General features: G+C 36.4%; 1 protein-coding gene across 2 annotated transcripts in view; it reads right to left on the bottom strand.

Moving 5' to 3' along the window:
• LOC126185144 (4-trimethylaminobutyraldehyde dehydrogenase A-like) overlaps positions 1-12,224 on the bottom strand; it is a 178,598-nt gene that overhangs the window by 72,851 nt on the left and 93,523 nt on the right. For both annotated transcript variants that reach the window (XM_049927990.1, XM_049927996.1), the window contains exon 5: positions 7,764-7,863. In XM_049927990.1, coding sequence (XP_049783947.1) covers positions 7,764-7,863 — 100 coding nt within the window. The remainder of the gene's footprint in view (positions 1-7,763; positions 7,864-12,224) is intronic.

Genomic DNA, 12,224 nt, shown 5'->3' with positions numbered 1-12,224 from the left:
AAGCCGACACAGCAAACCCAGCAAAATATCACCCCATAACATGCCTACCAACCATATACAAAATATTAACTTCAGTCATTACACAGAAATTAATGACACATACAACACAGAACAAAATTATAAATGAAGAATAAAAAGGCTGCTGCAAAGGAGCACGAGGGTGTAAAGAGCAACTGATAATAAATGCAGAGGTGACATATCAAGCTAAAACTAAACTAAGGTCGCTACACTACGCATACAATGATTACCGAAAAGCTTTTGATAGTGTACCCCACTCATGGTTACTTCAGATATTAGAAATATACAAAGTAGATCCTAAATTAATACAGTTCCTAAACATACTAATGAAAAATTGGAAAACCACACTTAATATCCAAACAAATTCAAATAATATCACATCACAGCCAATACAGATTAAGTGTGGAATATACCAAGGAGACTCATTAAGTCCTTTCTGGATCTGCCTTGCTCTGAACCCACTATGCAACATGCTAAATAATACAAATTATGGATATAATATTACTGGAACATACCCACACAAAATCACACATTTGCTATACATGGATGATCTAAAACTACTGGCAGCAACAAATCAACAACTCAACCAATTACTAAAGATAACAGAAGTATTCAGCAATGATATAAATATGGCTTTTGGAATGGACAAATGTAAGAAAAATAACACAGTCAAGGGAAAACACGCTAAACAAGAAGATTACATATTGGATAACCACATCGACTGCATAGAAGTGATGGAAAAAACAGATGCCTATAAGTATCTAGGATACAGACAAAAAATAGGAATAGAAAATACAAATATTAAAGAAGAACTAAAAGAAAAATATAGACAAAGACTAACAAAAATACTGAAAACAGAATTGACAGCAAGAAACAAGACAAAAGCTATAAATACTTATGCTATACCAATATTGACCTACTCATTTGGAGTAGTGAAATGGAGTACCACAGACCTAGAAGCACTCAATACACTTACACGATCACAATGCCACAAATATAGAATACATCACATACATTCAGTAACAGAAAGATTCACATTAAGGAGAAAGGAAGGAGGAAGGGGATTTATCGACATAAAAAACCTACATTATGGACAGATAGACAATTTAAGAAAATTCTTTCTAGAACGAGCAGAAACTACCAAAATACACAAAGCAATCACTCATATAAATACATCGGCTACACCATTGCAATTTCATAACCACTTCTACAACCCTTTAGATCACATAACATCGAACAGATACAAAGAAAGTAAATTGGAAAAAGAAAACACTACATGGCAAGCACCCGTATCATCTAACACAGTCACACATCGATCAAGACGCATCCAACACATGGCTAAGAAAAGGCAATATATACAGTGAGACGGAAGGATTCATGATTGCAATACAGGATCAAACAATAAACACCAGATATTACAGCAAGCATATTATTAAAGATCCCAATACCACAACAGATAAATGCAGACTTTGCAAACAACAAATAGGAACAGTAGACCACATCACAAGCGGATGTACAATACTAGCAAATACAGAATACCCCAGAAGACATGACAATGTAGCAAAAATAATACATCAACAACTTGCCATAAAACATAAACTAATAAAACAACACGTTCCCACATACAAGTACACACCACAAAATGTACTGGAGAATGATGAATACAAATTATACTGGAACAGAACGATTATAACAGATAAAACAACACCACATAACAAACCTGACATCATACTCACCAATAAAAAGAAGAAATTAACAATACTAGTAGAAATATCCATACCCAATACAACAAATATACAGAAGAAAGCAGGAGAAAAAATTGAAAAATACATCCAACTGGCTGAGGAAGTCAAGGACATGTGGCATCAGGATAAAGTTGACATTATACCAATTATACTATCAACTACAGGAGTCATACCACACAGTATCCACCAGTACATCAACGCAATACAGCTACATCGATACGTATATATACAACAACAGAAATCTGTAATTATTGATACATGTTCAATTACCCGAAAGTTCCTAAATGGAATGTAACATATACCGTACAGTTAAAAGGAAGTCACGCTTGATCATGGTCCACGTCACTTTCCATTTTTAACCAGACATAACGTCTGAGAAAGGAAAGAAATAATAATAATAATAATAATAATAATAATAATAATAATGATAGTAATAGAATAACTACTATCATAACTACTACTACTACAGATTTTTTCAAAATTATAAAATATGCATAACAAAGAAATAAAATTTTCACTCTGCAATGGAGTGCACACTAATACGAGACTTCCTGGTACATCAAAACTATGTGTTGGACCGAGACAGTAGCGTGGAACATTTGCCCTTCGCAGGCAAGTGTTCTGCCAACTGAGCTACCCAAGTGTGACTCACAACCCATCCTCAAAGATTTACACTCATTTCATTTTTTTACTTCCATGAGAACCTCATGTCCTACATTCCCAACTTCACAAAAGTTCTCTTGTGACACATGCAGGTCTATCAATCCTAGAAGAAAGGACATCATAAAGATGTGGCTTAGCCACAGCCTGGGCAATGTTTCCAAAATGAAACATTCACTCTGCAGCATACTGCGTGCTGATATAAAACTTCCTGGCAGATTAAAACTATGTGCCAGGTCAAGACATGAACTCAGGACCTTTGCCTTTCACAGGCAAGTGCTCTATTGATTGAGCTACCCAAGCCTGACTCATAACCCATCCTCACAGCTTTACTTCGTCAGTACCTCATCTCCTACCTTCCAAACTTCCTAAGTTTGACAAACTTTTAGTATTACACTATTTTGTACAAAACAATTTTTATTACATATTTCCACCTTAATATAAAAAAAATTATTGTACTTTACTGTCTATTTGAATATAAATGAAAAAAAAATTAAATGTTGTGTAAAACAATGTTACTGAATCATGTAGTGACTTTATTGTATGTATCATGTTGTTGCTTAAAATACATCACTTCATTATTAAGGCCATAGCAGTATAATAAATTCTAGCCACAATTTAGTAGCAGTATGTCCTTTACAGAACTGGAAATTCTTATGATGTTCTCTTTTATGTAAGGAGCATCATAATTACTATGAATGGAGGCTTAAAAGTAATAGATATGGCCATAGAATAAAATAGTTTTATTAAGTTTATTCAATTTCCCTCCAAGTTACATACAATGGCTGCAATGTACTTGTCCCAACAACCTTCCCATGGTTAGAAATGGTTTTGGAATTCAACTAATGTGACGCTGTTGATGGTCTGCTATGACTTTTCCTTAACTTTGCCTGCATTAGGTAAGCCCCCCTCCTTCACCTGGAAATTTCCATTGCACATTTTCATAAAGTTTCTTCAAAACACCCAGGTGAAAATCCTGATTAACTGTTTGTCCTGTTGGAACAAATTATTGTGCACAATGCCTATCACACTAAAGAAACAAATGAGCATCATACTCATGTGTTGTCGCAATTAGCTTGCCTTTTTGGCATCTTTTAACAGTGGTGTCACCCACTGGCTTTGCTGCTATTTGAAACCTTTAACTGCAGCACCGAATCTCATTAGTTGACACAGTATAATTTTTCTTATCCATTCTTCATTTTATGATAAATGACAACGTAATTTTTTCTGTTAGTCTCTTGTGAGTAAAAAATCACAGAAATTTAGTAGCAATGCATTTTTGTTCAGTGTTCTGATAAAATGAGCAGGAATGTGCTTTGTGACATGGAATTCAACTCAGATATCTAATCAACTGCTCAACCACAATCTTCAAAGAAAGTGTCTCTAATTTTACTTTTTGATAGTTAAAGTGAATTAGCTTGAGGCTTGGCTCAGTTTACATTTCTAGCCTATCTGAAATCTGAAAACTGCTCACAGCATTGCATTTACCTTAGGGGGTCACTTAAAACATCTCTTTCAAAATGGCTACAGTCTTAACTGCAGATTCCATTAAGAGATGGCGAACTTGCTTACATAACTTGAAAGTGTACACAAGGCAACATCGCTCCACTGGCTGAAGAATGATCCTGTGGGTCAACATGCCTGCCATACTGGAATTTTGGTTATTTTTGCCCCCCCCCCCCCCCCCCCCAGCCACCCTTCGTAATCGGAACATACACAAAACGAATCGGAAGCTGTTTTATATCAAATAATGATCAATTTTCTGGATAGGTATTTGATATCTTATGGATTGCCTGTTTAACTGAATAACAATGCATATCCTCATTACATTACACATTTACACATTTATCTACTTCAGCTTGACTAATAAAGTTTGGAGCAAAATGCAACAAACAGAATTCTGTAGTTAAAACCTGCCAATAAATGCACCCATCTGCAGCATCCTTGCTGAGGTTCCTGGCGTGCTATTTCAAACATTTGGTTTCTTGATGGCACAACTTGTATGCTCAGTTATAATTCCAACGGGAAGTGCAAGACTGTAGTTTCAAAGGTTTCAAGTTAAATCCTGAATTGGTCTACAGGCTTTTACTGGTAATATTTTTAGTGGATGAAGAAAGTGAAATTGTTACATAATAAACTCAAATTAAACTGAAGGTTGTCCTACAAATGTTGTCAAAGGCATAACCCTTCCAACACCAGCACATCTTGTAAAGCACAACAGTGTTATAAGCAACCTACCGGTGGATAATCTATGGCAGTACAAGATACTTGTTTCAAACAGCCTGGATACATTATTTTTAATGTTTCATGGAAGATCAAAACCTAAGTCTTCTTTACATATATGTGGGAATACAATACAATTAACATTTAAAAAAGGTCCCGTTTAAATTGCTTAGAAGATAAAGGTGTAATTAGTTAAAAGTGCACAGTATATGAAAATACAAAACATAAGGGCATAAACAAATGGTCTACATCATATCCTGCAGAATGATTAGTCTGAAACCCACCCCCCTTGTAGCACCAAAGACTACAGCAGTGAGAGCATGATCAGGTACTATTTTCTATTGTCCTTTCCACAGAATTTTGCAGGAATTAAAAAACGTTTTTGGTTATCTATCTAGAAAAGACCATATGTTCTTATGAGGTGGAAAAGTAATTTTTTGACAGAACTAATGATCTCTTGAGAAGAAAAATACTACCCGTTAGCAAGAAAGTAATACACTGACAGATACTGTTTGAACACAACAAGTCGATGATTCACATCATAGCTCCAATAAGCCTCTCATAGTTTTTTGCTTTTGGGGGAATCCAATGAAGACATTTGTCCACAAATACATCCCACTTTACTTTTCTCAAGTTCCATCTCAGTTGTGGAAAGGATGAAATGAGTAGGATATCTGTCCATATTTCAATTAATATTGGATGGTATTGACCGTGTCGGAAGTCTTGTAATACGAACTGCGAACTATGGAGAGGTTATTTATTTTTGTTAGTTGTTACAAAACATAGAGCAGGATTATACTCCTGTCTCCAAGCTGCTGATAAGAATGTTACTTTATCTTTTGCATTAGACACCAAATGTAAGCTATGGTCTTCTGCCCAATTTACAATGGCTTCTCCATTTCCATCACTTTCCTTGTACTTCCACAGATGTGTATTCTTGATCTACGATCATATGTATGTTGCCGCTCTATAAGCAGAGTGTTATGTTGCTCCTAGTATTCAAAGCCAGGAATTTTTCTTCTCTTATTCATTTGCTCTACATTTTCAATATGTGTATCCTGAACAACAACATCGATGTTATATTTTCATAAAATCGTCTGTAAGATTTTGCATCTTGATTTACTTCAATGTTGATTTGACATATCTTGATGACAGGTCCAAAGTTTATAGCTGGAGGGCCCTGAGGAGAACCATCTGAGTCCATGTCTTGTAACAAATTCATTTTAGCTAGGAGATCTTAGAGATTATCTGGTTGCCTCTGCTCCTTGGCTTTAGGCATTTGCTTCAAGTGGCTGCTGTTCTTTAGCACCACCCAGAGGACACGTGTGATTTATGGTATGTCACAGACTTGAACAGCTCCAGAGTCCCTTCCCTGTAATCTCTCTTGTAGCACCATGCAACAGCACTATTGAGTACTGCTGAACTAGTGTTTTCCTGTCTCTATAATCACATTTTATTAAAATGAATATCACACCAGACATTTGGGGCCATTCTTTTGAATGAACATACAAACATTTCATTTCTTGTGAAAAACAAATAATTTTTTCCCCATTGATGATAGGCATCACATGAAACACACAATGAATGGTATTTGTTTGGGTTAGCTCCATCTACAATATGCAAACTATTAGCTGTCTGTGTACCGGAGAAGTTAAAAATCTGTTCAAGATGACTAATGTTAAGCAAAATTTACACTCCTGAGTGCAAGTATTAAGGCAGGGACTTTCAATAAAGTAATCTCTTACTTAGTTTTAAACTCTCTTGACATTTCCAAATTTCCAATTTCACATAAGATGCCTAACAGCAACTCTATCCTCAATCCTAGAATGGGGTGCATACTCAATTTGCAAATTAAGTTTTAGTTCTACTACAGTGGTTCATCCTAAATTGACTCATTTTATTAGTTATAAAGCTTACTGAGAAGTAGATGTACTGGTACATAAAGAACCCCACAGTCCCTAAAGAGGCTTCTGCAAGATGCTCAGTAAACAATCATGCTTAATACTCTTACTAGTTGCTTCAATAGAATAAACAGTTTATTCATCCTAACTGCATTGCCATGGAAATTACCCCACAATGCACTAATGAGTGAAAGAAAGCTAGCAATTGTGTCTCCAGATCAGCATAGCGGGAGTAGTTGGTTAATACAAATTTGGCAGAACTTCAGTTAACTTATCCACAGGCTGCTGCTACTTCAGTTTATTATCCATCTGGATACCTAGAAATCACACATATGGAGCTTTATTTAGTATTTGCCACTTGATATCTGCTTGTGGTTAGAGTGCTGCAGAAATTCTGAAGAACTTAAATAGGTGGATCACTGAAGAAATAGTTTCACTCTCCCATTTAAATCCATTTACAATTTATTGATAAACAGTTTCTACTGCAGAATCAAAATTAACTGTCAGTTATCCATACACTGTCCAGTGTGGGACTTGAAAACTACACATTGGTTACAGACAGACATATTGTTTTTGGTTGTACTATTCATCAAATTGAATGAAACAAATACTTGAGGCAACAATATTCTGAAAAGGATCGATTGCTACATGCCATAAAGATAGTATGCTGAGTTGCTGCTACACATTGAGATTTCATCCAAAACCTTCTTCAGAAAAGAAACCACACACACATTCACACAAGCAAGCACATCTCTTGCAAACATCACCACTACCTCCAGCCACTCTGGCCAAAATATTTCTGGCCGGAGTGGCCGGAGATTGTGGTTTTTTGTGTGTGTGTGTGTGTGTGTGTGTGTGTGTGTGTGTGTGTGAGGCATGTCTGCTTATGTGAATGTGTGTGGAGTTTCCCTTCTGAAGAAGGCTATGGAAAAATCTCAATGTGTAACAGTCTTTTGATTGTGCCTGTCTGCAACTCAACATGTCATCTTTAGAGTGAGTAGCAATCTATCCTTTTCATCGTACTGTTGACATTCCAACCAGGACTAACATTTGATGCCACTAGTCTACATACAGCATACACACACTAAGTACTATTAACCTACTTTCAGAGTACAAATTTCAATACAGATAAATATAACACAGGTAACAAAAATATTCAATACACCGGAGAACAGCAATAAAATACATCTTGCTTGCAATGCAAACCACTAATTACCTGCTGTCATGATGTTTACCCCTGTGGCTACTGATCCAGTAAAAGATATTTTTGCAACATCTGGGTGGTGACACATATGTGATCCTGTTTCACCTCCACCCTATGGAGGAAGAACTTATTTCATTACTTTTGTACACAATTACAACAGGGAAAAACAAAAAATAAATATATTTATGTTTATAGAAGACAGACAATGGCATGAAAAAATAAATCCACCCCCACCCCTACACAAACAATACTCATCTCTCCCAACAATGGGGTCACACATATAAAAAGTGCACTAATATATAAGGAATGTCTACCTCCTTAGGTGGTGAACCCTCTGACAAGATAAACAGCAAAGGATCTATACAAAATAACTTGACCTGTATCTGAGCAGACAGTGTAGTAGAGGAGGGAACAACAATAGTGATGGGGGTGGCCACTGCATGGCAAGGGAGGTGCAGTTCAACAGCTAAATGTCACTCACAAGCAGAACTTGTAAGATACAGCTAGTGAGTCTACAAACAGTCATATCAGCAGGTTATGCCAGTACAACCAATAATTCAAATCAACTGTTTTTAATAATAAACACAATAGGTCACACGATTATGCTGAAATTGCAAAAGAAGGAGCAATTTATTTTCACCGACTTGTAACCCTTTCTTCTTTCCCTTCCTTCCATATTAAAATTAGATTATTTTGCCAAAACACAGTTTGGTTTACACAGTTTCACATCACTAATGCAGTTGTAATTGACAGAATCCTGAAACAGTCTATTGTCAAACAAACAACTGAGGACAATTAACGTCAATAGTATCTGTAAAGCTCATGCATGTTATAAAAATAAATGTGTAATTTCTTCACTTATGTTGTTGCAAGCCCATACTAATTACATTTTCAGCAGCTGTTGGTGGCTCTTAAAATAATTACATTGTTGAAAAAAATCTGCTCCACTTGGATGCTATCATATGCCAAGAACTTATTCCCAGTATCTCAAACTGTTCATGAATCTGTAGGCTGTTATGAATATTTCACTTATTTTATTTGTGCACACAACCGGAAGTGAGTGTCCTATATATGATCCAATTTCTTGAGATTGGCGGTAAATATAAATCTCATCTCCAGTTTAAAGAAAAAAGTCATTAACCTGCCAACATTTTGTATGAAGCAATATTTGATTTCACATGCACCAAACACAAACTCAAAGCAGCCTCTATTTTTCATCACAAACTTTTTAAAATCTGTAAAGTGGCTTACTTAATGTCAAAATATCACAATAATCATGACTGTTAACAGTTCATCATGAAATTCATGAATGGTGCTATGACATACAAGAGAATCAACCTTTTTTACCAAATAGTTTCCTTAAAATCATTTGAGAAAGACTCAGAGCAGGCGTGTGCACATGTCTGCATTCCTGGAGTGTCATGAGTCAGCCACCAACTGTGCCAGAGTGGGCAGATAATGTTTTGTTCATAATGAGCAAAGTCAGGTGACAGCAAACTGAGGCAGCCTTTGGAACAGATGGGTAGATTTGCCAGCATTGAGAATGCATTTCTGTGCAGGTGCCAAATTACCTTGTGTGAGCTCTACGATACATCCAACTACTAAAGAGACAGATACATTAAGTTTTCTACAATGACATAACAATCACAAAACCATCTGAAAGAAAGAATGGACATAGATAAACAGAATACACAGTACCTTATTCCAGAAAATGCCCTGCAACTCAGTAGCTAAATAAACTGCTCCTCTGCTAAGGCAAACAATCCATACCAATACTTTAGAACTCTGCACATGATAAGTATCTTTATCTACATACTTTGTTCTGACACTGCTCCTGGTCATAATTTATGAATTTTTAATTATCTCTTTGTTTCTTCCTCTTTCTTCTTCATATCTTTTCTCCTTCTATTCCAGTTATTTCTTCCAGCTCTTGCTTCTCTTTGCCTGTGTCACACCTTCCCTGAGTATATTATCAAACTCAACAATTCTCAGAACTGTCAGTGCCTTCACATTTGCTGTAAATCATTACAGTAATTTCTCAGGACTTAAATAGTATACTGGTGGTTTCATTTACTTTCCCTTCCTATCTGTCGAAGTCATCTCCACTAACCTTGAGTTTTAGGTGGCTCTGAACCAAAATGAATTCCATTCTCATTATTCTTTCCCCTAAATTTCAACTCTTTAGAGCAAATTCAGAAAACACAAAGTCTTATACTTTTTTTGTTACTGCAAGCAGTGTTTTGTGGTAAGTTTAGACTTCCATAATTTTTTTCTGGTTTAAAAAAAACCCAGTTTCTTATTTGACAAATTTATTTTGAACTAGGTTGTCCTGAAATTCATTTTGAACTAGGTTGTCCTGAAATTCAAGAGATGTCCACAGTTTACCAGAGTATTTTCTGAAACATTCTGCCACGCCTTAGCGGCCCAATAAACAACATCCTTCACATTGGTCTTGATTATTTTGTCCACTAAAGGAATGCTATCATCTTGGATCAGCATTCTTAAAAATTGGTTCCTGTAAATCAGTTTTAATGTTTGCAGTATGCCCTGGTCCATCAGCTGTAGAAGTGGTGTAACATTCGGCGGCAAAAACTTCGCCACAATTTCTCCATCACATAATTCCTCAGTGCTGGGGTGAGATGGCACATTATCAATCAAAAGGATTGCATGGGGGGACAAATGATTTTCCTTAGAAAACTGTCAAACAGAGGGAACAGACTGGCCATGAAACCATTCTTTGAACAGCTTACCATCCATCCATGCTTTTTTCTGGTTGCGATAATATATGGGCAGGGACTTCATGTTGCAGTTTCTAAAAGCTCTTGGCCTAGCAGATTTCCGATCAGCATTAAAGGCAGCTTGTGATTACCAGCAGCATTGCTACACGTTAATAAAGTCACACGATCTTTGCACATTTCAAAACCAGGAGCATGGTCTTCTGCTTTTGATGCCAGGCTTTTTTTTTATTTTGTAAGACCAGTTTCGTTAGTGTTATAAATTTATTGGGGAGAATACTTTCCCTCTCTTACCATTTTTTCAAACTCACTCAAGTATTCCTTCGCTGCATCACAGTCAGAAGAAAGCTTCTCTCCAGCAATTCTTAACTGACTAATTCCATGACTTTTTTGAATCTGTCCAGTCAACCCATACTTGCACTAAAAGACTCATTAACTTGTTCAGGTAAACAGCCTTCTCTTGAACCAGTGCTCCACTCAAAGGAGTTCTCCTTTCTCTTTCCTGCATAAACCAAATGAAGAGAGCTTCATCCACTTTATCATACTGGGACTGTTTCAAATTCTGCCGAATTTCGAGTGTTTTTCCTGAAGACATTGCACAGGACTGTTCAAATTTCACCCAATTCCTCTTCCAATCACAAATGGTTGCTTTACCAACACCCAGCTCCGTTTTCAGTTTAGATACATTCTCACCATTGTCTATCTGCCTTCAAATCATTCGGTTTTTCTTTGAGAGTTAAAGTTGTATGTTTCCGTTTACTTGTGATGAAAATATGTACACCACTACACCTGAATGAATACAATACAACTGTTACATGTGCCAGGTCTCAACAATGCACAACAACAAGGGCAGGGAGTGAACCATTGTTCCCACACTTGTCCCCATTTGATATCATGGTGTACCTACTTATCTGCTTGGTATACTTCATTCTAGAAACTCGTCACCATAATTCTGGCTAATTTGAACAAATCGGTAATCCAAACAAGGTCCGGTCCCAATTAGTTCGGATTAACGGGACTCTACTGCACTTTGAATAGCGGCTTATAGGTGGGCGGGCAAAGATTGGAAACTGATTAATAATTGCTGCTCGAATAAATAAATAAATCAAAAAGATTGGAAAGAATAATTGAAGGAAATTGGAAGGTAATTTATAAATCTGTACACATATCCTGGATGAACTCTAACTGGCGGTAATATCAACAGACTTTCAATGTCAATACATTGAAAATCAGTATTCAGATTTTGAGTTATGTACTGCTTCACATTAGCTCCACTGCACATAGTGCAAGCTATGACAGTGCCAATACAGGATCGCCTTTCCACTGCTCACGTAGAGTCCTTTTGTCTGCTTTGAACCTCCTGATGCAGGATTCTCGGTACAGGCGAAATGATGAACAGATGGGTGTTACTGATGTAAATATGTGAATAAACTTGGCCTTCATAATAACTTTTACAACACTTTTTAATATACGGTCAGAATACACATTTTAAAAAAATACCAGTACACTCTCCCACACATCACTATTAAAATTCTCTGTCTTTGCACAAATTTTGAAAGCTTGGAGAGGCGTAAGATATACAAAAGAAAAACTTTTTACTTATCTTCAGCATCCCGTTTTTGTTGTTGTTGGCTCCAAGTCTTGTCTACGTGTACATTCTTGCAGCTGAAATTTTGACATTTTGGGTTCCTGAAGATGAAATAACTGATGAAGATTTTCCTGTTGCTATGAATATCTT

This window comes from Schistocerca cancellata, chromosome 1, assembly GCF_023864275.1.
Source record: "Schistocerca cancellata isolate TAMUIC-IGC-003103 chromosome 1, iqSchCanc2.1, whole genome shotgun sequence".
Taxonomy (NCBI): Eukaryota; Metazoa; Arthropoda; class Insecta; order Orthoptera; family Acrididae; genus Schistocerca; species Schistocerca cancellata.
The sequence above is the reverse complement of the archived record's forward strand: the minus strand, read 5'-3'. Positions and strand labels throughout refer to the sequence as shown.